Genomic DNA, 26,345 nt, shown 5'->3' with positions numbered 1-26,345 from the left:
ATCTTGAAAACCGGACTAACAGATTGTCCCCCAGAAAAGGTTTGTGAATCTCTCAAATAAGACTGCTAGGCCCAGATGCACTAAAGTCAGCAATCCTCAAATGATCGTTGCTAAGCCAGTTTTGACTGGTTTAGTGATGATCGGATTTGCCGACCCGATGCAGAAAATGGCTGCAGGTTCGCTCACACTTTTTTGACACTTCATTTCACATCATTGAAACGAAAACTGTGGAATAACTTGTAAGTTTCATGGCTTCACTTCATTCTCTTCTTGCTTGGGCTGAGAAATTTTCATTGGCCCCTCGTATTGTGATGTCATAATGCCTCATTCCACCAATGCCTAAGAGCCAACCTCAATGGTGATGTCACAATGGCTTGGTTTCCCTATAAATTGTGCCCATTTATTAGATGCATTTGCCTCATTGAAACAAAAAGTGTTAAGAAAAGTGTGGAATAACTTGTAAGTTTCATTCTCTTTTGGTTGGGCTGAGAACTTTTCTGTGGCCCCTGGTACGAGTATTCATGAGATAGATTTGCATATAATGATAGCAGTCCATTTTCATTGTGGACATCCTGAAATCCTGACTGGCTAGAGGTCTCCTTGGGATTGGGCTGAGAACCCTTGGTCTAGATCAGGAGTGTCCAACCTTTTGGCTTCCCTGGGCCGCAATGGCCGAAAAAAATGTTTCTGGGGCCGCGCAAACGCTGCAGCAAGACAGGGGAGGGAGCCGTCAAGACGGTAAACACCCGGGGGCAGCAGAGGAAAACACTGCATTGCCCTCGACCGGGGCCGTACAAAATACTTCACAGGGCCGCAGGTTGGACACCCCTGTATCCTTTACAGGCTGTATAAGGAAAGGTACCTTTTTCACTATTTTCCCTGTTCAATGTGCCCTTCTACTGAAGAAATTTACATGCCTGGATGAAAAGTATCATTACCTGTTACCTCAGGTGTTGACAACCTGTGGTTACTTAATTGGGTGAACACACAAGCTAAGTCAATGATTTTATAAATTAAAGCTTATACAAAGACAAGCTCTTAGTAAGTCTTGAATCTGTTTGCACGGATTATCCGTGAACCCAGAGGAGTTAGGTAGCCCAGTGACTTTCCAAAGTCAACAGCTGGCTTAAGTGGACAGTAAACCACAAGGACCACACCTTCCTACACCTTAAAGCTGTTCAAATCAAACAGTACATCGAGCACATGTAATGAAGCTAAGGGGGGACAGGTTCAGGACTAATGTCAGGAAGTTCTGCTTCACTCAGAGAGTGGTTGACACCTGGAATGCCCTCCCAGAGGAGATTATGACGGAATCGACCGTCCTAGGCTTCAAGAGCAAACTAGATGCATATCTCCTTAAGAGAGGCATATAAGGATATGGTGGACTATAAATTAAGCCAGGTGTACACCTGGCAGGGCCTCCGCGTGTGCGGATCGCCGGACTTGATGGACCGAAGGTCTGATCCGGAGAAGGCAGTTCTTATGTTCTTATGTTCACAAAAGGACCTCCAAAAATGAGGCTTGGCTATGCTAAACTCTCATTTGAAATCGGAAAACTGTTGACAGGATACCAGTATTATTTTAATCCTGTTGCTGTTATTGTACTGTATAATCAAAGTTAGTTTTTTCGGGGACCTTCTTGATTAAACGATAACACAAACCAAACAAACCGTAGTCATAAAGCTGCCATTGTAATAATACAGAAATTGTGCAGTCTGAAAACCCATCTTTTTTTTTGGTTGCTTTTAACTCTTAATCCTCTCACCCTAAAGCACCCACTGCAGCCTTCTTGGGACCCTGGGCAGGTCACTTGGCACTTCATTGCCCCAGGTAGAAAACAGATTGTGAGGCCGCAAGAGACAGAGATAGTACCTACATATCACGACCTTAGAATTACAGGGTTCTAAGTGACAATTTTCAGTATTTTGAACTTCCGGGTTCTATCTGACATGTAGATGTTACAACACTCACGAGGATTTATTGCAACTTAACCATGCCTTCATTTCAGAAGAAATTACATGGTCTATGCATGGGATTATAAGGTTCTAATTGCGGTACAGTTAGAACCATGTAATTCTAAGGTCACGAATAATGTGTACAGTGCTGTGTACCCAAGAAATGATTAGTAGTAGTAGACAGGAGAACACAGTAATGGTGCTGAATGCATCCCAAGAGGGTATTAATATTCTTTCATAGTGAGCCTCTTAATTATGTAAAAAGTGATTTTCTGGCAGAAGTTACATTAGAAGGGAAGTTCACTCTATTTGCTTGCTTCCAAAGATAGGATCGGCCTAATCCAGGGGGTGTCAGTCCCTCCTCGAGATCTTATGCATATTCATTGGGGAAATCCTTCAAACCCGACTGGATTGCAGCCCTCCAGGAGGGACTTTGACACCCCTGGCCGAAACCTATGTCCTGGTCATTTTGTCCTTGAAACACTGAACCTGGATAGGAGTTAATAGCGGACAAAAAAAGACATTGTGTTAGTTTGTTAATTTATTGAAATGGTGCATTCTAGCAATGACTATATAATTACCGGAAAAGCTGAAAAAGCGATGGTCGAGTTGTACTGGCTTTACTGAGATCCAGGGAATGCCCTGGGAATTGAGGCACCAGCTCTAAATAGCATATACAAAACAAATTCATAATTTATTTGTAGCATTCTGATCAAACAGCTTTCTCTTTCCTCCAGCTCCTCTTAAACTCAAGTAAATCCCAGTGTTATACACACAGATAAAAAAGATGACTAAAATCTCAGTAAGTTCTCCCCATGTCCTCTGTAGGTCTCAAGCAAAGTGTGATGTGATTAACTGTAGTTATGTATTGTAGCCTACTTGAATTTAAAACTTTAATACTCCAAAAACAAATTCAAGGGCAAGTTGGATGCACACCTTCTTGCAAATCACATCGATGGATACGGGTAAACAGGTTTTCATCGGGGAGCACCTGGCTTGGCCTCCGCATGTGCGGGTCACCGGACTGGATGGACCAAAAAGGTCTGATTCGGTGAAGGCGTTTCTTATGTTCTTATAGGGGGGGGGGGTGCTGAAAGGTTCTCAGCCCAACCAGCTTCCCAAATTCTGAGGATTATTTTGCCACAGTAGCTGAAAAGAGTGTTATCTTATTTTGTTAAGTGTCAATTTGCAGAAACAAAATTCTATATTTTTGCATTGTTTCAGATCAGTGATTAGACCATATCCATATCATTCTCTTCTTGGTTGGGCTGAGAACTTTCAGTTTCAGTCTCTGGTAACCAGCGCTGAGATTGTGATGTCATAATGCCTCCTTCCACCAATAAGAGTCAACCTCATCAGTGATGTCACAATGGCTCGATTGCCCTATACTTGGCTCACTTTTATTACATACGAGGGGGTGCTGAAAAGTTCTCAGCCCAACCAACCAACTTCCTAAATTCTGAGCATTATTTTGTCACTCTAGCTGAAAAGAGTGGCATCTTATTTCATTAAGTGTCAATTTGCAGAAACGAAATTTAATGTTTGTTTGTTTTTACGTTGTTTCGGATCATTGATCGAACCATATCCACGTCATTCTCTTCTCGGTTGGGCTGAGAACTCTTCAGCACGCCCTGGTATAGCTGTAATTAGTAATATGCATTTAATAGTGAAATACAATTAAAAATACAAAACAAATATTTTTCCGTTGAATTCTCAGTTCTCTGATGCCTGAAACACCTTAAGAAGAGAACTGCCGAAAAGACAAACAAGATGCAATATTACCTCAGAAGAATCTCCAGCAAAATCAAACTAGGAAAGCAAATAGAACAGCTCCTAAAATGGTGATTTCTTATTTCATCGTATCTAAAATATTTGGACGGTGTTGCTGATGGCTAAAGGGATTCTAGAAGGGTCAGTGCAAAACTGATTACAGTGGATCACTCTCAAAAACAAATGAGCAAAAAAATAGCCCAGAATGCACCCCCCCCCAAAAAAAAAAATCAACCCAACTGTAGCCTAGAAGATTTTTCTAGACTTTCTATTAAAAATACTATATCAGACCCCAATTGTTACTTTTGTTTATTGGGACTAAAACATCCCAGAAGAGATGGATTTTGCGGCATCAGAAAATAAAAAGCGAAATTTGATGGATGGCCACAGGAAAGTCTCATTCGATAATACAAAACCAAAATGGAGAACTTATTCTGCAAATAAAGATAGCCACGGTGGGAATCTTTTACTTAGCCTGGCCTCAGCCTTTGCCTTCCTGGGCAGGTTCCCCCCCCCCCCCCCAGGTAGGGGAAGAGGGTCTTCCTCTCCTGTGATGGAATAGTCTAAACCGGGACTGGATGGGGCACAATAAGATAATAAGCTTTATGAAAATCAAACTTCCTGCAGTTATTATCTGAACTCCCTCGGCAGGCATCGTACTATTAAAATTTATATAGCCAGCGTCTAAAGCATCTTTCAGCTCTTGTATATCGAAGAGACCATTAGATTTTCCGCTTCTCGCCAGTACCTGGACTGTAACACGGAAAGAAAAAGCCCGAGAGCTAGTCTCGACGGGCGGCATTAACGCGGGGCTGGGTGGCCCGCCATGTCGCCCGTGGGACTAGCTAGGCAAGAGGAGGGGTCAGGGTAGCGGGCTCGAGGGGGGGGGTGGTCCGCCGGAAGTAGAAGACGTCGCAGCCGAAGAGGATCGCGGGAGGGAGGGGTTAAAAGGCAAGGCGCTCGGAGGACCCGAACAGTTTTGGTCCTCCGAAGCAGCTTTCCCACCCGCCCGCCCTTTGGTTTTAAGGGTGTGCAAGGTTGGTGGAGTGGCGGTATCCCGAGCTACTGGCTAATGGGCTCATCAAGGGATGAGCGGTGGGCCGGCTGGGAGCTGTGCCTGGTGGGTCGGATGACCCTGGATAATGGGGCATGTGTGGGACATGCCACCCCTCGGACCCCTGCTTAGATGGCGGGGTCGGGGGCCAATTGCATCCAATGGTAGCTCGGGATCAAGGTCACAATGGTGATACCATTGTTATGGGTAGTTGTTAATGTGTTATTTATGGATGTTATTTATATATGCTTATTTATGTTAAAAGGTTATATGAATATGTTTAATATTCAATAAACAGGGCTGCGGCCAGGTTGTACCAACAAAGTGTCTTGTTTTATTGAGATAGGTGAAAGGAAGGTGGGAAAGGGGGTAAAAGAGTATATGAGGCGGGTCACTCCAGGTCCCGCTGTTAGAAAAAACGCAGCCATGTCTGAAAGACTGCAGGAGATGTTCTGAATGCTTGTTTTGCTATATAGACTCAGGATTTTTATTAATTGTCTAAAAAAATGCAAAAAAAATGCAAAATGCTAGATATAGCTTCATGGTCTGATATGGATATGTCATGCAATTTTGGCAGGTTGCAGCATAGATATAAAATCCTTGGTACCAAAAAAAAAAAAATCAAGGGTTCCTTTTACTAAGGTACGCTAGCGTTATTAGTGCACGCACAAGTGTAGCTCACACTACTGCCAAAAAACTACCGCCTGCTTAAAAGGAGGTGATAGCAGTTAGCGCATGTGGTATTTCAGCGCACGCTAAAACCGCTAGCGCACCTTAGTAAGTCTAGAATAGGTACGATGAGCATTCGCGTTGAAGGCTCGTTCTAATTATCTTCTAATGTGGCTTAATTGCTGAGGAAGAGAAACTCTAGATCAGGGGTGTCCAATGTCGGTCCTCGAGGGCCGCAATCCAGTCGGGTTTTCAGGATTTCCCCAATGAATATGCATGAGATCTATTAGCATACAATGAAAGCAGTGCATGCAAATAGACCTCATGTATATTCATTGGGGAAATCCTGAAAATCCGACTGGACTGCGGCCCTCGAGGACCGACATTGGACACCCCTGCTCTAGATTCATTCAATCTCGGTCCAGCTATCGAAACATGCAAATCGAAACCTTGCTGGATGATATCCTGCGTTTTAAAGAGCAGCTAAGTTCAGCCTTTCTAACAAACATTTATCACAAACTCGGAGACAAATTTTGGACGGCGTTGCTGATGGCTAAAGGGATTCTCGAAGGGTTTGAGCAATATTTTAGACACTTAATTTAAATAAAGATGATTATAGAGCTCCCTCCCTTTCCCCGTTTAAATAATTTTGATTTCAAGCTTAAGAACAGTTTGGGGAAAGCTTTTCTTAACTGTTTTGAAATTAATTTAGAGGCACTGCTAAGGCTGGTTGGAGCTTAGGTTGTGTTTCATACAATCAAAACAATAAGTAGAGTCCGAATAATCAGAGGAAATAAAAGTACAGTATATGTATATTTTGGATTAAAAAAAAGAAAGCAGTCTAGCGACCCAGCGTCTATGCAACAGCAAAGAAGATATTTTGAGAGATACACGTGTCCCCAGAGCACACGTTAAGCAGGTGCGCCAGAAAAGATGTTAGCCAGAAAAAGGAAGAGTCTCTTCCCACCACTTTCATTCCTGAAAATTAGATTAGACACAGCAGGTTTCGGCCATAAGCTTCGGCGATTGACTAGGGCAGGGGTAGGCAATTCCGGTCCTCGAGAGCCGGAGCCAGGTCAGGTTTTCAGGATCTCCACCATGAATCTGTACGAGATGCATTTGCATGCACTGCCTCCTTGAGATGCAAATCTATCTCATGCATATTTATTGTGGATATCCTGAGAACCTGACCTGGCTCTGGCTCTCGAGGACCAGAATTGCCTACCCCTGGACTAGAGGTAATGATTGTCAGGGAACAAGTTCAGCCAAATCCCTCTGCCTTCCATATACTTAAGACCATGAGAATTTGCTATAGTGGGTCAGATTGGTGTCTCATCTAGCCCAGGATCCAGCTTCCAACAAGAGCCTGGCAGAATCCCAAAGAGAAGCAAGATTCAATGCTACCGACCTCTACGTAGACATATAACAAGTGGACAAGTGCCTGCACTCACCACTCACACCCCCACTGTACATATAAGACCCAGTTTCCTGTCCCCAGCACAGATGCATCCACACATCTTGAATTCTATGTTATATTAAATGCAACCTTTTCTCGCTAAGGTACTATCACTACCGCGCTCGCTATGCGTATTCCCAAAAAAAAATCAAGAAAATATTTCTAACGCTTATGCACATGAAAGTTTACATATATTTAAAAGTTTAGATATATTTTGGATTTTTTGCGGGGTAGATATATATTTTTAATGGGGTTCTTAACATGCACGCGGGCAGTGGCTAGGCAGGAATAATAACTTTATTTATTGGTGAGGATGTAAAGCGACTGGTCCTCAGCAGTCGAAACTTTTTGGAACGGAAAGGCCAGTTGGTTTGGACAAAATGGTTTCATGAATCGATGCCTTAAGAAATTTACATGCCTTTTTACTCATTTGCATGCGCAAATCGGATCGGGTGCGGATGGGGTCTGGAGGAAGGTTAGTGAATCGAGCCGTAGTAGGAAAGTGAGCGGTTTGCTGAAATCGGTTAATCAGATTCAATTACAGTGCTCAGTGGTGAACTTTTTTTTAAATTTTGTAACATTAAATTGCCTGAAGTAAATGTATTTATTTAAATGCAAATGGAGACGAGAGAAGCACCACGCATCACCTATTTTTTTTTTTTTTTTGCAAAGGAATCGATAATAATAGTTCAAACGTGGTGCCTTTTATTCAGCTCTTTTTCTGCTTCAGGTTCTATCCAGGAAAATCTAGGCTTTTCTGTCTGAAAAATTGGGAACGGTAGCGATCGGCATACCAAGAGCTAATGCATTCTGTCCTTTAACCTTAAATGCAATAATTTACCGGGTTTAATATATGTTCTACAATGCATAGCAAACGTTTCTGACTCTCTTCCGGAATTTCCAATTTTCTTGCGAAAGGGAACAACATAAATCACACCTGGGCTTTTGAATTCACACAAAACACATATTTGCAGGTTCATTTCAGCAACCAGGTTGGGGGGGGAGGGAGGGACTGGGCAGCAGCTTGGCATCTCATGCACGCAGAAAAGGTTTTAATGTTCAATAATTTTTATTGAGTTTTAAAAATCAAACATACATAAGAAAAAAGTGAAAAGGTTTTAATGTTTAGAAAAAGTCTCTTATATTACAAAATAAAATAAAAGCACAATTTTCAAAACTAAAGACAAGATTAATTACGATGTATCTGCCCATAAATGAAATATTGCCGGCTAATCTATCTTTTTGTTTAATTAATTAGGTAAGAGCCTTGATAAAGCATCTTTAGCTTGTCAGAGCCACAAGTCAAACTCAGCACCACTTGATGTTAAGAAATAGAGCGGCATAATTGTTCAGCTGTGCTTTATTGTCGGAATTTCCTAGGGGTTTGTTAAACGTTTAAAAAATCCCCGACAGAGTGCTAGGTGATTGCTGCGTGCATTTTGTAGATTTACTGTATCGGCCAAAGAATTGGCAAAACAGGGAAGTAAAAAAAAAAAAGACAAAACGATAAATCTGCAGACGAGGGAGAGCGAAGTAAATATGTGACCACAGCGTCAACTAGTGGCCACGAGCAGTCAGTAGAGGCCCTGCTGGCGCATCTGGGCGTGGTGAGGGTGAGGGTGGGGGTGGGTGGGGCTAAAGCTATGTTTCTAGGCTCTCTCTATAGGGCAAGTGCGTCTAGAGCCCTAACTGCCCTAAATCTCGCAGTTTAGAACTGTTCCATCAAAGGAGAACCGGTTGCAGGTCGCATACTGGCTAATTTTTCGGGAGTGAAAGGATGATTAAACTTTCTTTCGGTTGGACTCGGCTTATCTCACCAGAAACATGCAGAGTTCTTTCGACTTTTTTTTTGTTGTTGTTTAAACCTTGAATTGAATTGTTTCAAAATTCTAGCCCCACTATTACAAGGCCTAATTTCCAGGGAAAAATTTCAACCCTTTTATCATCCAAATGCCTATAAGATTTCTTAACCAAATTGGTTATCTTATAAAAATAATTGCACTCAAAAAGAAGCACATCCATCGTATTCATTAGCAATTCTATTCTATCTACTTTAGTTTCACCATTGTTACAATTATGCATACATAGGTTAAAGAACTTTAAATAAATAACTCTTAAATTTTAAAAATAATAACAATTGTGAGCAATAGTGAGGCATCAGGAAAGCCCAGGTATGTGTTATATAGAAACGTGTGGAATAACTTGTAAGTTTCATGTCCCCTCGTGCACATGTACACTGGGATCAGACTGGATAGGCCAGATAAAGACTATGGCCTATCCAGTCTCATCCCAGTGTATGTAAATTGTCTGACACAGTATTGTATTGGGAAAGGCAAGTTATCTGTCTTTCTCCTAAACCAGGGGCGTCAAATGTCGGTCCTTGGCCGCAATCAAATCGGCTTTTCAGGATTTTCACAATGAATATGCATGAGATAGATTTGCATCTCAAGGAGGCAGTGCGTGCAAATCCATCTCATACAGATTCACGGTGGAGATCTTGAAAACCCTGACCTGCCTGTGGCTCTCGAGGCCCGGAATTGCCTTGCGTGTGTTATTGATGGGCGCTGTAATGGAATTATATTTTAGGGACAGTCAAATACAGCCTAGCAAAAGGGGCATCTCGTTCTCTCAGATTTCTTTCAAAGTAGGAGCTCTTTATTATCTAAGTACAGAGCGTTCTGCACTCTGGAATATTTAATTGGTCCCTTTATGCTTATATAAGAGGATAAACTTCACTGTGTCTTTCACGGATCAGTCTCTGTAACACCATTATGTTGCAATATTTAAAGAAAAAAAAATTAAAACCACATTTTTAAAAAGACAGCTTCTTAAAAATGGGTCAAGAAGATTATACTTCAGATTCTATAAGTAAAATTAAAAATGATATTTTGAAAATTGCCACTCTCCGGTGTGCACATCAGGCAGCTGAATGGGGGACCATAGGGCCCATGCACCCCTCCCCCCCCCCCCCCCCGCCACACTGCATCAGCAACTGTAGAGATTGGGGGGCTGCTGGAGGTTGGTTTGTCTGGCCCTTGCAAACACAAAGATATTCCGCTGCCCCCTGAATGTTGCAGCCAGAAGTGGAAATGTCATCCATCTAACACATGTGTTTCAGTTTTACATTTAAAATACTTCCAGGCTTTATTCTGTTGCATGCTCAAAATAATGTGGTTTTGGATAGACACCCTTCTGCGCAAAATGATTTCATTTGAATTCTATTTATAATCTACATCTATGTAAATAGATATAGATAAATCACATTTATTAATGTTCAATAATTTTTTTTATTGAGTTTTAAAAAATAAAATATACATAACAAAAATCTTACAAAGAATATCATCTCAACTCAGTTAATACATTGTAGACATATAAAATAAAAAAAACTCAATAATCAATTATCATCACAATACAGACACGATAAAGTACCTGACAACACTCCCTCCCCCTTCCCATCCCCCCCTTCCCAAATATTACTAATAAATAGTGCTTCACTTTCTGATTACAAATGCAATGAGTTCACTCCAAAACTGCCTGCTCTGACTGATAATTGCTGTATATAAGGTTCCCAGGTCATCCCAAATTTACTGTTTTTTATAAGATGTGGAGGTCATCATGAAACGCTGCCCTCCAATGCCAAAATGAGGTGGACTTTCTTCCAACCAATGCGGTATAATACATTTTTGACCTATAATAAAGGATTTACGAAATAATTCCCTAACCCCTTTCTTAAAAATCCTGTGCCATTGAAGAAACAATACCATCTGGGGGGAAGGAACCACAACTCTAGAATTAATTGATCCAAGAAAAACACAAACAGCATTCCAAAATTTATCTGTCTGTCAATCTTTTCAAAAGGGAGAAAACCTGTTGTGCTCATATTTTTACAGCCCAGTTCGGTTACCCTTTTATCAGATTAAGAAATGGGTTTTGGCAGGTGGACAAAATTCTTTCTGGAAAGAAATCGCTCCCATTTGATACCTCACCGGCCAGATGTAATAACCTCTTGAAATTCTGGCTGAAAAGCAAAACTAGACCAGGCAGAAGTCAACCTGGGCCACTAATTACTGTGTCATTTTAGAAAATATATACAGTAGTTATCGCGCTGGTTTTAGTTAATTGTAGTTGCCTGAGTGGATTAAAAAAAACCAACACATTTAAAAAAAAAACCTTGAGTTTAGAAAATGAAAACCTTTAGTCTACTTGCTTTATCTCTGCAATTTAACAGCAGTAAAGAAAAATAAACCCAGAAACATTTCCAGTTGCTTCCAATCTTCAAAGAGCTTAAAAAATGTATTTAACAGCAGCGCGCGCTCTGTAACTTCGGTTGCAAAATCCGAATGAAATTTTATTTTTTTTCGTTCTGCTGCTGCTGTCGTTCGTTGGACGACATTCCCCCCGGCTCCTCCCTCTTTTCTGCAGCCCGAGTTCCCCGCCCATCCCCGTGGAGGCTCTAAGTGAAATAGTGTATGACAGCGGCGGGTCGAAGCCAGCGTTGTAGTTGTCAGTCCTCGAGGACTCTGCAAGGGCACGAGCGGTGCACCGTCCTCTCCAGCCTCTAATAAGACAAGGAGGGAAAGGGGGTGTTTGCATTTTTTTTGCAGAACCCCCCCCCCAAAAAAAAAAATACAAACAAAAGAGAATTTGGAGGGAGCAACTTGAACTGTGTGGACCTGCATTTTTCGGGGTCTCCTGCAGGCTTTGAGGCAATACGGAGGACTTTTGGTCTTGGGGTGCCAGAGAATTCGAGGATGGACTTTCGTTAACCAGAGAAGCCAAAAGGAGGCTCTTTGCAAATGGACTGGGGGTTCCATGCTCTAAATTTCTTGCAAAAGGACTGGGGGTTCCATGCTCTAAATTTCTTGCAAAAGGACTGGGGGTTCCATGCTCTAAATTTCTTTTTGGGTGGGGAATCGAGAACTTGGAAGGTTTTTCTCCTTTCCTTAATTCACTTTCGGGAAAGCGTTTTTTTTTTTTTTTTTAAAGTGAGGGAGTTAAACTCAAGCACTTTCTTTAAATAATAAAAAAAATAAAATTTTACTAAGTTCTAAGACTCGCGTGTGAAAAGTTGTCAGGGAGCAGCAGGAAGGAAGCCTTAAGATAGAGCACCCTGTCTAACTTCTCTTTTTCGCAGCCTGCTGTGGTCTGACAAGTATCTTTCGTTATAAATAGGAAGCGATTGGTGATAAAAAGAACTTTACTCTGCTTACGAAAGTAACTGACAGAAGGGAGGGGGGAGTGAGGAGAAATAATAATCCTGAAGCAAGCAAAAAATAAAAAAAACTTAAAACCTTAGCTTTCTGCACTGCAGAAATGCATTAGATGCACCCAGTCTAAGAAACCTTTCTTGCTGCTGGTGTCGATTACAGAGAAAATTCGACTGAAAAGTCTAGCCAGGAAATGTTGAGTGGGGGGGAGATGTTTCTGCTTGTAAAGAATGCAAAATTGTGACCTTAATCGGCTCAATGTACTTCTAGATCTGTTGGCTGCTTTGCAGGATCCTCTCTCCAGGATAATGGACGCTTTTTAAGCTTTCTAAGGACGCCTAAAGCTGGCCTTGGACTCTTTTGCTTTCTCTTGCCGGGGATCGGGAGCTCTAGCGGACCCCGACGCTCTCCCCGGGACCTCCTCCTGCTCTCCCAGGCTCTAACCCCGCTGTTGTGATGCGTATTCCCGTAGACCCGAGCACCAGCAGGCGCTTCTCACCTCCGTCCACGTCCTTCCCCTGTGGCAAGATGGGAGAGAGCAGCGGCGCCCTGAGCGTGGTGGCTCCGGCCAGGGCTCGGACCGAGGGGCGCTCCGTGGTGGACGTGCTGGCCGATCACGCCGGGGAGCTCGTCCGGACCGACAGCCCCAACTTCCTGTGCTCAGTGCTGCCTTCGCACTGGAGGTGCAACAAGACGCTGCCGGTGGCCTTCAAGGTAAGGGGGGGGGGAGAAGACCCCAAATTGCTTCCTTTGATTAAAAAAAAGGGGGGGGATTTAGATCTACTTATTAGAGACCGCTGCTATTCCCCCATCCTCTCCCTAACAAGATAAGAGCATCAGATTCTCCCCTAGCAAAATTCAGAGGTGGTGCAGAGAGGTTTTTTGTTTTTTAAAAAAAATAAAAGCTGAGTTTCCCCTTTTCGTAGGCAATAGAGGGGAGCTCACTTTTTCCCCTTTCAAATATATAAAATCCTTTAGCTGCGGTTTAGTAAAAATTTCAGACTTGCTGTGAACTTTCGGAAAATTGTTCTATATAATTACATTACAGATTTCTATTCCGCCATTACCTTTCGGTTCAAAGCGGATTACAAAAAGAATTATGGAAGAAGGGTTACAAAGTTAGATCAGCTATTAATATAAGATAATATAAGATATTGGTGCCTAGTAGTATATTAGGATAAGAAAAAAACAAAAACCAACAACCCCAGCAATATTCTAACAAGGTTAGCAGAGTTAAGAAGGAACTTATTTGACACTGAGCAGTCACTTGGTGAGTGCATTCATGGAAATGTTACGATAAATCTCATTTGGACAGGTAGATTCCTTTCCTTGTCAGGATTCTAAGTGGTCCTGCAATATATCTGCACCCGCTCAAAACATAATCGCGACTTAAGTTTCTATTTGATGCAATCATATTAAAACATTTCAAAGGGGAAATCAACCTGAGATAAAAAGCCTTAAAAAGCAAGGGATGTGAGCAACGGGGAAATAAAAAGTGCAAAGCAAAGTAAAAAAACATCCATTTCCACGAATATGTGGATTTTTCCGCTAAGTGTACACACCAAAAAAAAACCCTACCCAGATAAGTTGCCTTTGGAAACCTAAAATGAGCTTTTTCACTTTCTCATTCCATTTTATGAGTTTGATCAGTAATTGCACCAATTTTGCCTTATTTATGAGACGTCGCTCCCCGAGCCCAACGATTTCCCAGGAATGAAGGAAATTATAAACTAGGCTCTGCCATAAAAGCAGAAATAAGCATTAAATTGTGGAAGAATAAAGAGAGGGGTTTTTTTTTAAACTAGCTCCTAATGGCCAGAATGGGGAGGTCAGATTTTTTTAAAACCCAACTTAATATTTCTAAAACCTGAATAAAGGATTCTTGAAGTGGATAAGGGGGGAAAAAAGTTGATTATTTATATCAATATAAATGTGGCAATGAGTAATTAATATCACATAATTATCTATAAACATTTTTTGTTACAAGGAAACTTGAAATCAATCAACTGATCATTTGTATTTCTTGTTGCAAAAGCTTAAGACACCTGAACAAAAATAGGGGAAGATAAGATGCCCAGAGAAGTCCAGATCTGAGAATAAAAGCACCTGAAATAGTGAACGACAGACACATAATATAGTAACTTAGCAAATGACAGCAACTCCAAATTGCAGTGTTTAATAAAGATTAAAGTCAGCCCGCACCAAAATTCAGTAATTTCTTGAGAGCAGTGTTGTATTTTTGCAGCTGTAGCAGTGTCGAGCCCATTTTCAAGAAGACCGGGGAATCCTAAATTAATGGTTTATTCTTCCCCCCCTCGTCAAGTCAGTTGCTTTGATTTATTCCCCGATTATGTAAAAGAGCAGGAAATCCAAAATGCAATTCCCATCATTCATCCAGGGCAGTATAATAATTTCTGACACCGATGCTTGAATAGTTAGCTTAGTAATTCGGATTTTGATTTCTGGTGTTGAATAACACTATACAGTAGAGTCTTTGTAATAGGAACTTCTGCTCAGACCCAAATATTTTGTCCATAATCATGTAACCTTAGGGTAGCAAGGCCTTCAAGTGAATTTTGAGTGCTGTTCAATCATTTTAACTTAATTAATATATTTATTTAAATTCTTATATATGCATCCAAAGAGGCAACGAAAGAGTGTACACCAATATATATATAATGAAAAATTAAGATGCCATTAAAATACTGTAAGTGGCCAGGTGAAATAACGCCATTGTGGAAGGTGATTTTATCTAGCACTACAGATATATTTTTAATAGAGCTCCAAATATCGGGGTTGAAAAAGAGGCTATTGTAGCTTTTGGATCACTAGGCTATGCCTGTTGTCTGTACCAGCTTAAATTTTACCCTGACCTTTCAGGTTGTGGCCCTGGGAGATGTTCCTGATGGGACCGTCGTCACGGTAATGGCTGGCAATGATGAGAATTATTCTGCAGAGCTCAGAAACGCTTCAGCCATCATGAAAAATCAAGTGGCCAGGTTCAATGACCTCAGATTTGTTGGACGAAGTGGAAGAGGTAGGTGACATAATCTAATGGTCATAAATGCTCATTTACAGAAGTGTCCAAAGGAATCATAACAGTCTCTGTTCTAATGAGGTAACAGTCTCTGTTCTAATGAGGCAGCATTTATCCTACTGGATAGCATAATTAGGAACATAACATAAGAACAGCCGCACTAGCTCAGACTGATGGTCCATTTAAGCCCAACATCTCGTTTCCATCAGTGGCCAATCCAGGTCACAAGTATCGGGCAGAATCCCAATAGAAGCTAGATTCCGGAACCCCAAAGAATTGCAAGCTTCCGGAATCCAAAAGAGTAGCAAGATTTCAGAACCGCAAAGAGTCGGAAATTCCAGAATCCAAAAGTCACAAGGTTTCAGAATCCAAAAGAGTCGCAAGATTCCGGAATCCAAAAAAGTCGCACGGTTCCAGAATCCAATAAAGTCACAAGATTCCAGAACCCCAAAGAGTCACAAGATTCCAGAATCCCAAAAATTTGCAAGATTCTGGAATCCAAAAGAGTCGCAAGATTCCAGAACCCCAAAGAGTCGCAAGATTCCAGAACCCCAAAGAGTCGCAAGATTCCAGAACCCCAAAGAGTCGCAAGATTCCAGAATCCAATAGAGTTGCAAGATTCTGGAACCCCAAAGAGTCACAAGGTTCCATGCTACCAATCCCAGGACAAACAGTGGCTTCCCTCATGTCTGTCTCAATAGCAGATCTCAATAGAAGATTTGAACAGAGTTCAGTGAGGAACTGAATTGCAGCACCTAGACTGATTTGCATTCAGAATGGTGGAAATGGCTAAATAGGAAGAGCTAAGAAAACCTTTTTTACTTTTTTCACCCCTCCCCCCCTTTCTTGGGTCAAAGAGGATAGAGATTCCAGCGGGAGGAAAAGAAGGGAAATCCCAGTTATTGCATAACGGTGACTCCAAAAAAAGACAGATAGGAATCACTAGACTGGGGTCAGGGTGCATGACAGCCAAGTCCCAGAGGGAGTTATGTTTTCTGATCCTGTGACCCAACAAACACTGTTGCTGCAATAATTGGGCTGGACAGGAAGAGGGTTAAATCCCGCCCCTTTCCTTGGAGACCCATGAAGGACAGCTGTGGAGAACCTTAGAACTCCCACCCCTCCTCTCAGTTGCGTAGTGAGGGTGAAAGGCACCCGGGGCAGTGATGCCCCTCCCCCACCCTATTCTACACCCCCCAGCTCCTTCCCTCCCCCCCCCACCGCATGCGTGCACCACTTCCCTACCCTGTACCTCTTTTAACTTCCTTGGCGCAAGCAGCATCGCCGACTCGCTGCTCGATCGCCTTTCCCTCTGACATCACCTCCCAGGCGCAGGACCCGGAAGTGATGTCAGAGGGAGAGTCAACGCTGGCTCAAGCAGCAGCTTGGAGTTGCTGCTCGCGCTGACGAAGAGATAGCGGTATGGTGGGGGAGAGGAGTGAAGATGCGCGTGTGGCGGGGGAAGGAATGGGAAGGACCAGGGAGGCCAAGTAGAGGGGTGCTTCCTCCCTTACGGTACCACTGCCTCCCCTTCCACTAATAGCCATCAGGTCTTTAAAATCCTGACTGGAGTGGAACAGGTCAATAAGAATTGATTGTTTATTCTTTCTATACATAGAAAGAGAAGAGGACACTCCATCCATGAAGTTTCATAGTGGCTCATTGGAGAGAATATTTTTTCTTTTCACTCAATGCACAGCTAAGCTCTGGAACTCTTTACTGGATCTACTGGTAAAAGTAGTTAATGGAGCTGGGTTTAAAAAAAAAGTTTGGACAAATTCCTGGAGGAAAAGTCCATAAACCGAAGTTAGGCTCATCTTTAAGCTAAGGAGAATTCAACCACATAATGTAACCTCGTTCTACCAAAAGTTTCATTGGCTGACGATAGAGGGACGAGTGCTTTTCAAACTCGACGGTCTCTTTTATGTGGCATTGCATGGCCTATTACCGAACTACCTTACTAACCAGTTCCTACACGCCATCAATCATCCGTCACTTTCCCCTCACTCGAGGGTTGCACTCTGAAAAGTTTCATTAACAGGCCAAGCCGCTTCCAGAGACCAACTTGCATGCACTTTAGAAAGCTCCTAAAAACCCACCTCTTTTCTCAAGTCAGCAGTCCTTCCTAGGATGCCTTCGGACGTGATTGACATTGGCCAGTTTCTACCTCTTTGTAAATCTCCTTGTGAACTTCATTGTTAACCGCTTGTCTCGGTTATGTTGTAGCCCACTGACTTTAGTCAGGCTTTTTTTAACCTCTTTTATAAACCGCGTAGAACCGAAAGGCTTTGCAACATATAAATAGAAATTGATGTTATGTTAGATTATGTTATCCTTGGGATTAAGTAGCACGGAATCTTGGCCCTTTATGGGACTCTGCCAGGTATTCATGGTCTAGAAGTGATCACTGTTGGAAATAAAATATTGGGATGGACCCTTATTCTGACCCAGTAGGGCAACTCTTATGGCGCCATCGCTCCAGTACAGAGTGCATTCCAGGATAGCAGAAGGAATCTTCTGGCTGAACAAATCTTTAACCACTAATATCTCAGAACAAACAAAAATCAGAAAGAAATTGGATTGCGTCCTGCAGAATACATATATGACTAAATGCCTGAACTTGTAAGACGATTATAGTTTCACAGTGAACATGACCTCTGATCTCTAGAAAAACACTAATTTTCCCAAATTGGATTCTCATAAGGTTTGACAAACCGTCTTTCTTAAAAAGCAGATGGATGGAGAATAAGACTCAAACGAAGGCCTGTCCTCTGGCGATTCCAGAATAAACAACGGCCCCTAATATAAGCAGCCGCTGACATTAGCTCACGGATTCCAAGCATCTTTGTTGCAGAAACCTCAATCAAGTCATGGGATTTAACCACAGAATATTCACTAAGAGGCTGTGGATGCCAGTTTCAAATCATTTTACCCCTTGCACTTTTCCTCTTCCTAGCTAAGTGACCACTTGCAAATTTCCTGGGACTCGCGCCACCATTTCGGCTTTACTAACATACACCATAAGCCAAACTTTAAAAAAAAAAAACTTAGGGAAATAATTTGATATCGTATGAAGCAACACTAATTTCAGAGAACGCCTGCATCCAAACACAGCCAAAGGGAAAGCAGTATGAGCAGAGCAGCGGCCGCTGGGGAGAGCGCAGTGGTGATACGCTTCCCCTCATCCCCATCTCGGTCTTTCATGCCGCATGAACACCAAGAATGTGCTGCTAGGTCATTCCACCCCAGTGGTGGCCGCATGTTTCTGATACATATGTGGAGGGGCATAGTCAAAACATACGTCTAAGCCTGATTTGGACATATGACACTAGATGCTCAAAGTCGGCAGTGGGAAAATGCCCATTTTCAAAAAATACATCTAGAATATATATATATATAATTATTTTTTTTGAAACTGTTGGAGAGGGTGCAGAGACGAGCAACGAAGCTAGTAAAGGGTATGGAGACACTGGAATACGAGGATCGACTGAAAAGACTGGGATTGTTCTCCCTTGAGAAAAGGAGACTACGAGGGGATATGATCGAGACCTTCAAATTATTGAAAGGAATCGACAAAATAGAGCAGAAAAAATTATTTACATTGTCCAACTTGACACGGAATGAAGCTAAGGGGGGACAGGTTCAGGACAAATATCAGGAAATTCTGCTTCACGCAGAGAGTGGTTGAAACCTGGAATGCCCTCCTAGAAAAGGTTATTGCGGAATTGACCGTTCTAGGATTCAAAAGCAAACTAGATGCACATCTCCTTACGAGAGGCATAGAGGGATATGGGTGACTAAAATTACGCCAGGTATACACCGGGCAGGGCCTCCGCGTATGCGGATCACCAGACTTGATGGCGCTTCTTATGTTTTTATGAACGTCCGGGCTATTGGGTCTCCCAGACGTCTATCTTTATACCATATTTTCAACCAAAATTTAGTCCAAGTCCCAAACGACCAGAACAAGACTATTTGGACGTGGGAGGGGCCATTCTTGTAATGGACTGGCCACCCAGACATGGCAACAGAGCAGTGGGGCACCTTACAGGGCACTGGTGTGAACTTCACATAAAGGGTGCCAGATAAACATCTCACCAGAACTCCCTTAAAGGTTATGGCGAGACCCCCAAAACCCACTATATCCATCTGTCTACAACCTCAATAACTCTTATGGCTGCAGGTGACACTTATGTTGCAATAGAGAAGGGTTTTGGTGGGCGCACATGTTCCACCATAAATGTAGTGGTTAGAGTGGCTTATGGACCTGGGTCTTCCTCTTTATGGTTCACTAGCCCAACATCCAGGCTATTTAAGACACCTGTGTTCAGCTCTACTAGGAGGAAATCCAGACATCTGGTAACCCTACTTAGGCACCTATAATGTAGGCCTTTAAAACCCTGGCTTACATTAGAGGCTCCTAAGTTTTAAGTTAGGCCTGATTATGCATTAGGCACCTAAGTGTGATTGACAAGAGATAGGAGCCTATCTATTTAGACGCCATTTACAGAATTTCCCTCTAAGTGCCTACTTTTCTTTGTCAAATAATAATAACTTTATTCTTCTATACCGCCACAATCTTGTGACTTCTAGGCGGTTTACATTTAAGATTGCTGGACATTCAGCGAGTTACAATATGCAGATAGTCAGAGGAAAATAGAGTACAGAAACTTTAAGAAAGCGGAAATGTAAACTGTACAGTTAGCTAAGTGAATATATAAAATATACAGTTTGCTAAGAAATTTCTGAGAGGACCTGTTAGGAAAGGGTCGCGAATTACAAAAAAATACAGCGAAAATTTCAATATACATTGAAATTACAGTATACAGTTCGTTAAGGATTTTCAGTGGGGACATATTAGAAGATGTCCCGAATTACAAAATACGATTTGATCAGGATTTAGAGGGGGCATATTTGGAATGAGAAGATTCTGTTTAGGTGATATATCTGTTGAATAAGGCAGTTTTTATGAGTTTTCTAATAAGCCGTCTTAATTAGCCCTTTTGGTAGGTGCCCTGTTTAGAATTGCTTCGCACGTGTGCATGTTTCAGATCCCCCCCCCCCCCCACCGACTTGGTTGGAAAGTTGGTTAGAAGGCCCTTCATATTAAAAAAAATAAACTGAGATGAGCTAAGATCGAGCCAGGGGCCCAAACTGTGTCTGCCTGCTGTCCATGAGGCGTAGCATTAGATGAGAACTATCTCATTTGTGGGAAGAACAGAAGCACCTGCCCGATTCATTCAGGATTAACCCAAGGTATTAGCCATGGAGGACACATAGGTTCATCGCAACCTTTTCAGCCTTCCATCAACATATGTGGTATTTGTTAGTGGTTTAAGCTATGAACGAACGCACTTGGGACTGATTGAGTCAAAGTTATTCTTTATATTTTACGTAATGTTTTTATTTTACACTTTTAATCTTTTATAATTTGTTTTCTATTTTATAATTAATTGTTTCAGGGCTTTGCTCATTTGTATTGTTATGTGTTATCTTTGCAAACTGCTTTGGGCGACTTGTTTGAAGTTGGAGGAGCAAGTAGAAGCGCCTGTAAATACATATGCAATCGTGTGCGCTTGCGTACACAAACGTACTAGAAGGCCCGGATTCTATAAACAGAGGCTCTCTTTTACCAAGGTGCGCTAAGCGTTTTAGCGTGCGTTAAATCGATGTGTGTGCTTACCGCTAACACGTCCTTAGGATAACCTGCACGCATTAGCGTCTTGCGTGCGTTTAGTGCGCGCTAATATTTACCGCGCTTTTCTTTTTAAAGACGCATATGGCGTATAATAGTCCTTTTAAGGACGGTAATGGAATTCTATTCCTTGCCATCTTTTAACCTTCTAGCTTATTTTTACATAATTCTAGACCTTTTATACTTTGTTCCCCTTCCTATTGTTTTGATCCCTCTTCCCCCTCTCTTTCTCTTCATACAAATTGTATTTCTCCCCCCTCTCCATCTTGTATCGGTAAGTTTATGTTCGTCAGTGAGTTTGATTGTTTGTAACACTGTTTGGAATTTGTTTTTAATGTATGTTTTTACTACACTCTGGTTTTATATTATATAAAACCGCTTTGAATTTTTAATAAACCTGAAACCTGAAAAAGCATAGTGCACCTTAGTAAAAGAGGGAGAGAGTCGAACTCCTAGGCAGTGTCTGGAACAGTTGTGTATAGAATCACACCTAGGTAGGGTTAGCAGACGTCCAGATTTAACCGGACATGTCCTCTTTTTAGAGGATTGTCCGGGTGTCCAAATGGCTTTTCAAAACCCGGCACTTTGTCTGGGCTTTGGAAAAGCTGTTGAGATCGGGGCCGAGGCTGGAGTGCCTCTGCGCATGCACGGATGTGACGCGGTGACATCACACACACGTCTACCACCCTTTCTGTAAAAATGTATTTCCTTAGATTACTCCTGAGCCTATCGCTTCTTAACTTCATCCTCCTATGTCCTCTCATTCCAGGGCTTCCTTTCAAATGAAAGAAATTCAACTCATGCGCGTTTATGCCATGTAGGTATTTAAACGTATCGATCATATCTCCGCTCTCTCGCCTTTCCTCCAAAGTATACATATTGACAGACTTAAAGATCTCAATCTGTATACTTTGGAGGAAAGGCAAGAGAAGGGAGATATGATAGAGACATTTAAATACCTATGTAATGTAAATATGCATGAGTCGAGTCTCTTTAATTTGAAAGGAAACTGCAATGAGAGGGCATAGGATGAAGCTAAGAGGTGATAGGCTCCGGAGTAATCTAAGGAAATACTTTTTTTACAGAAAGGGTGGTAGATGTTTGGAACAGTCTCCCAGAAGAGGTGGTGGAAATAGAGACTGTGTCTGAATTCAAAAGGGCCTGGGATAGGCACACGGGATCTCTTGGAGAGAGAAAGAGATAATGGTTACTGTGGATGGGCCATTTGGCCTTTAACTGCCATCATATTTCTCTGTTTCAATAACCATAAAGTTCTATGACCTCACAATGCAGGTGTAAAGAGCCTTAGCCTATAGGAAGATGAGATGCAAATGTGAAGAGCCTTAGCCAATAGGGAAAGGAGGAGATAGTGGATGCTGTGGATAGGCAGACTGGATGAGCTATTTGGCCTTTATCTGCCATCGTGTTTTTGTGCTTTATGTTTCTACATGCAAGCATGCGCAAATGCACTCCAGACTCGGCCCGAAGAGACAAGGTTTGGATGGAGCTGAGGTTGGGGGGCTGGAACAGGGCGGGGCTGGGGGCAAAAAAGGGCAGGGTCATGTGCCCTCTTTTTCCAGATGCAAAATCTGGTAACCCTACGCCTAGAGCGTAAGCATTCTTAGGCACCGGTAGACGTTAGATCCTTAGGCGCGCTGCCTTTTAGGCCGGGGTTTTCTATGGCAAGCACATGCTGGCCAAACTCTGACCCAAATCTGCCCCTAACCATGCCTACTTGGCGGTAGGTGCCAGTAGGCATCTCGGTGTAGATACCTACGTCACAGTAGTAGACGTCTACTGGCAAATTCATATTTTAAAATCATATTTAATTGTTTTTTAATGGCACTTTCAGTTGTCAGCACCGATTAAGTCAATTAAAAAATTAAGTTAGATCGGCTAGGCATGCCTAACTAGGCGTCTTTTATAGAGTCAGGGCCGAAATACATATAAATAACATCTGCACAGTGACACTAGTTCAATAGAAATAAAGCAAGACAAGTTTCTATCTGGTCTGCACTATTTTCTAATAGAAAGATCTTGCTATTTTTTTTTTTTTCCAGTTCTGCACTCTAGATTCATCCATACCATACAACAGGCCCACGCCGACTTCCAGTTGTATTGCCAGCATTAATTTAAAACAGCAACGGCGAAAGCTTATTTGCATGTAATAAGTGTTTACTTGTTACCTTTTATGAAACGCGAATAGTTTACATTCTTCCAACATTTCCTCTTTCCTGTTGGCTGCCTTTCCAAGTTACAGATTTCTTGAAAACGCTCCCGCTTAACTCGATACAGGTTGATGAATGGAAAATGTTTTCTTTTATGAATTAAGCTTTCATTTCTGCACTCAATTATCCTGTTAGGGGTCTCTCTTTTTTTTCATTCTCCTTACACGAATTTCCAAAATGAATGCAACATAATCTTACGCCAGCTCTTGAACTGATTATTGACTTTTCTTTATTCCCTCGCTCATGTCCTGAAATAACAGTTTTGCCCCTTTAAAAGCACTGAGTGTTCTCGTGTTTAATAAGAACCTTTTTTTCAGTATTTATTAGTAAAATCAGACACGCGTACTTAAAACTAGACAGCGAAGCATAGTGTAACATTATAAGCTCCGTTTTGCATAGAACATTGAGACTGGAACTGTCGTCCGAGCCATGATGCACTCAGTCGTCCCCCCAGTATTTTACAAAAAGCTTTGCTGAACATAGAGCTTTTAGTATAATACCTAGGAGAACATTCAGGGGAAGTCATATCTTTGCATTGCTAAAGCCAGGAACATTCCAAAGAATCTTGTAAACAAATACGTTTTCAATTGTCTCCTAAATGCTGATATGAGCAAGAGGTCGCTCATAGAGAATTCAGCTTGAAACGACAGGAGACGTTACTGATATTTTTTATATTGACAACCTTTGACTGAAGGAAAGGTAAATACAGCATGCGTGTGTTGAGAGTGCTTTGAATTAACAAATGTGAACGAATCCACAGGATAATTAGGTGCAAGGCCAAACAATACCTTATAAATTTACATTTCAAATGAGCCTTGGCTGGCAACCAGTGTAATTCCTGGAAAAAAGGGGTGACGTGATCAAACTTTTTCAGATTAAAGATCCGTCGAACGGCAGCATTCTGAATAATGCGCAATCTACATAGATTTTTTTGGGTAACCAGCAAAGTAGACAAGATTACAATAATCCCACTGGCTCAGAACCAATGACTGAACCAATAATCTAAAAGATGAAACGTCAAAATATGCTTTAATGGTGCGTCATTTCCACAATGTGTGGAAACCCTTCCGTACCAAAGCATCCACCTGATCTTTCATGGTGAACATAAGAACATAAGCAGTGCCTCTGCTGGGCCAGACCAGAGGTCCATCGTGCCCAGCAGTCCACTCACTCGGCGGTTCATCAGGTCCAGGACCTGTATAGTAATCCTCTATCTATACCCTTCTATCCCCTTTTCCTTCAGGAAATTATCTAATCCCTTCATGAACCCCAAAACCGTACTCTGTGAAGAGTGATAGGTTGAGGATATGGCAGATAGAAAGGCTGATAGTAGGAGAGATGGTGATCAATAGACAGGTGGGGATGGGATCAGAGAAACAGAGGGTTTGGAGGAAGAGAGAAAATGTGCAGTTTCATCCTCAGTAATTGGAGAAAAAAGGAGGCAGATGGGAGGAGGGAGGAGCAGTGGCATACTTAGCATGTGTGACACCCGGGGCCCATCATTTTTTGGCACCCCCCCCATCTGTACGAAAAATATGATTTTTAGTAACAAGCCACACGTCACACATGAGTACCTAGGAAAAGGCAACATCTTACATACTGCAGTGAGAAGTACAACAGCAATACACCCATTGTAAAACTAAACAAGCCAGACTAGTACAAATCAATCCTGCAGTCAATCCTAACAGAAAACCATGTCTTTCGAACACACAGAACACAGAAAACACCTACGCCTAGTATGGAATGTCATCACAAACGTACCCCTCCCCCTTTTACAAAACTGTAGTGTGGATTTTAGCCATAGTGGTAACAGCTCTGACGCTCATAGGATTCTGAGCATCAGAGCTGCTATCACCACGGCTGGCGCTAAAAAACGCTCCACAGTTTTGTAAAAGGGGGGATAAAATAGAAATACATAGACAAAGGTTAAATTGAACCAGCAAGAAGCTGGACTCTGCATACAATGCACCACAGAAACAGTGACACATGTCTCCTAAAGCAATAAATAAATAGAAAATTTTTGTTCTGCCTTTGTCTTCTCTGGTTTCTGCTTTCCTCATCTTCTTGTTATTCTCTTCCTTCCATCCACTGTCTGCCATCTCTCTGCCCCTATATGGCATCTTCTCTCCTTCTATGCCCCTTCCAGAAACTGTATGCCTCCCCCTTCGATCTCTACTTTCACCCCCATTGGTCTAGTATCTGTCTTCTCTCCTTCCCCCTGCTCTGGCATCTCTCTCTCTCCGCTCCCTTCCTCCTGTTCTTCCCTGGTCTTCCTTCTCAATTTATTTTCTGCTTCTGTCTAAATTCTTTTTTACTATTCAGTCCTCAATTTCCCTCTTTCACTGTATCTACCTATAGCTTGTCACCTCTTTCCCTCACCCCTTCCAGTAACTAACTCTATCCTCTTCCCTCAATCCTGCATGTGCCCTTTTTTTCTTTCTCCTCCCCACTTCCTTCCAGCATCTGCTCCCCCTTTCCCTCACACTTCCATTCAGCAGCTGTCCTTCCTCTCCCCCACACTTCCATTCAGTGTCTGTTTCCCTCTCTCTGCCCGTTCCATCTGCTGTTCACCCTCTATCTCGCCCCTTCCATTCACTGCCCTCTGTGCTCTTTCTATCCAGTGTGCACCCTCTCTCTCTCTCTTCCATATGGCATCTTCCCTCTTTCTAAGCTCCTTCCATAAACTATCTATCACGTGCCCCTTCTCTCCTTTGTACATGATTGATTTCAACTCTGTCACCTCTCCGTTTTTCTCTCTCTGTCACCACCCCCTCCCCTATGCTCTGGCATCTCTCTCTTCTCCTTTCAATCCTTCCCACTTCACGGTCTGGCATCATCCCCTGATTCCCGGCATCTCTCTCCTTTCCTTTTCTTCCATCTCTCCCTCCCCCTCCATGCTCCGACATCTCTTCCTTCCTTTCCCCCTTCCTTTTCCCTTGATCTGGCATACCTTCCTCCTTCCCTCCATGCCCTGGCGTCTCTTCTTCCCTCCAAGCCCTGGCATCTCCTTTCATTCCCTCCAGTTGGGTACAGCAACACTCTCCCCAATTCTATCCTCCTCTGCTCCCTTTCCTCCTTATGTCACCCAATGCCTGGTGTCCTGAACTTCATCGGGCAGAAGCAGCATTCACAATTCACTGCTGTTGCCGGCTTCAGGCCTTCCTCTCTGTCGGGTCCTGTCTTCATGAAAACAGGAAGTAGGCAGGACCCGGCAGAGAGGAAGGCCTGAAGCTGGCAACAGCAGCGAATTGTAAAAGCTGCTGCTGCCCGAAGA

General features: G+C 42.4%; 1 protein-coding gene across 1 annotated transcript in view; it reads left to right on the top strand.

The window, feature by feature from the left end:
* The window catches only part of RUNX3 (RUNX family transcription factor 3), a 145,349-nt gene that overhangs the window by 40,220 nt on the left and 78,784 nt on the right, over nucleotides 1-26,345 (top strand). Inside the window, exons 3-4 of the mRNA XM_033955781.1 lie at nucleotides 12,584-12,825; nucleotides 14,992-15,148. Of these exons, the coding sequence (XP_033811672.1) occupies nucleotides 12,584-12,825; nucleotides 14,992-15,148 (399 nt within the window). The remainder of the gene's footprint in view (nucleotides 1-12,583; nucleotides 12,826-14,991; nucleotides 15,149-26,345) is intronic.

The sequence above is a fragment of the Geotrypetes seraphini genome, chromosome 8 (genome assembly GCF_902459505.1).
Source record: "Geotrypetes seraphini chromosome 8, aGeoSer1.1, whole genome shotgun sequence".
In the NCBI taxonomy this organism is placed as follows: Eukaryota; Metazoa; Chordata; class Amphibia; order Gymnophiona; family Dermophiidae; genus Geotrypetes; species Geotrypetes seraphini.
Note: the sequence above shows the minus strand (reverse complement) of the source record. Positions and strands in the feature narration are given on the sequence as shown.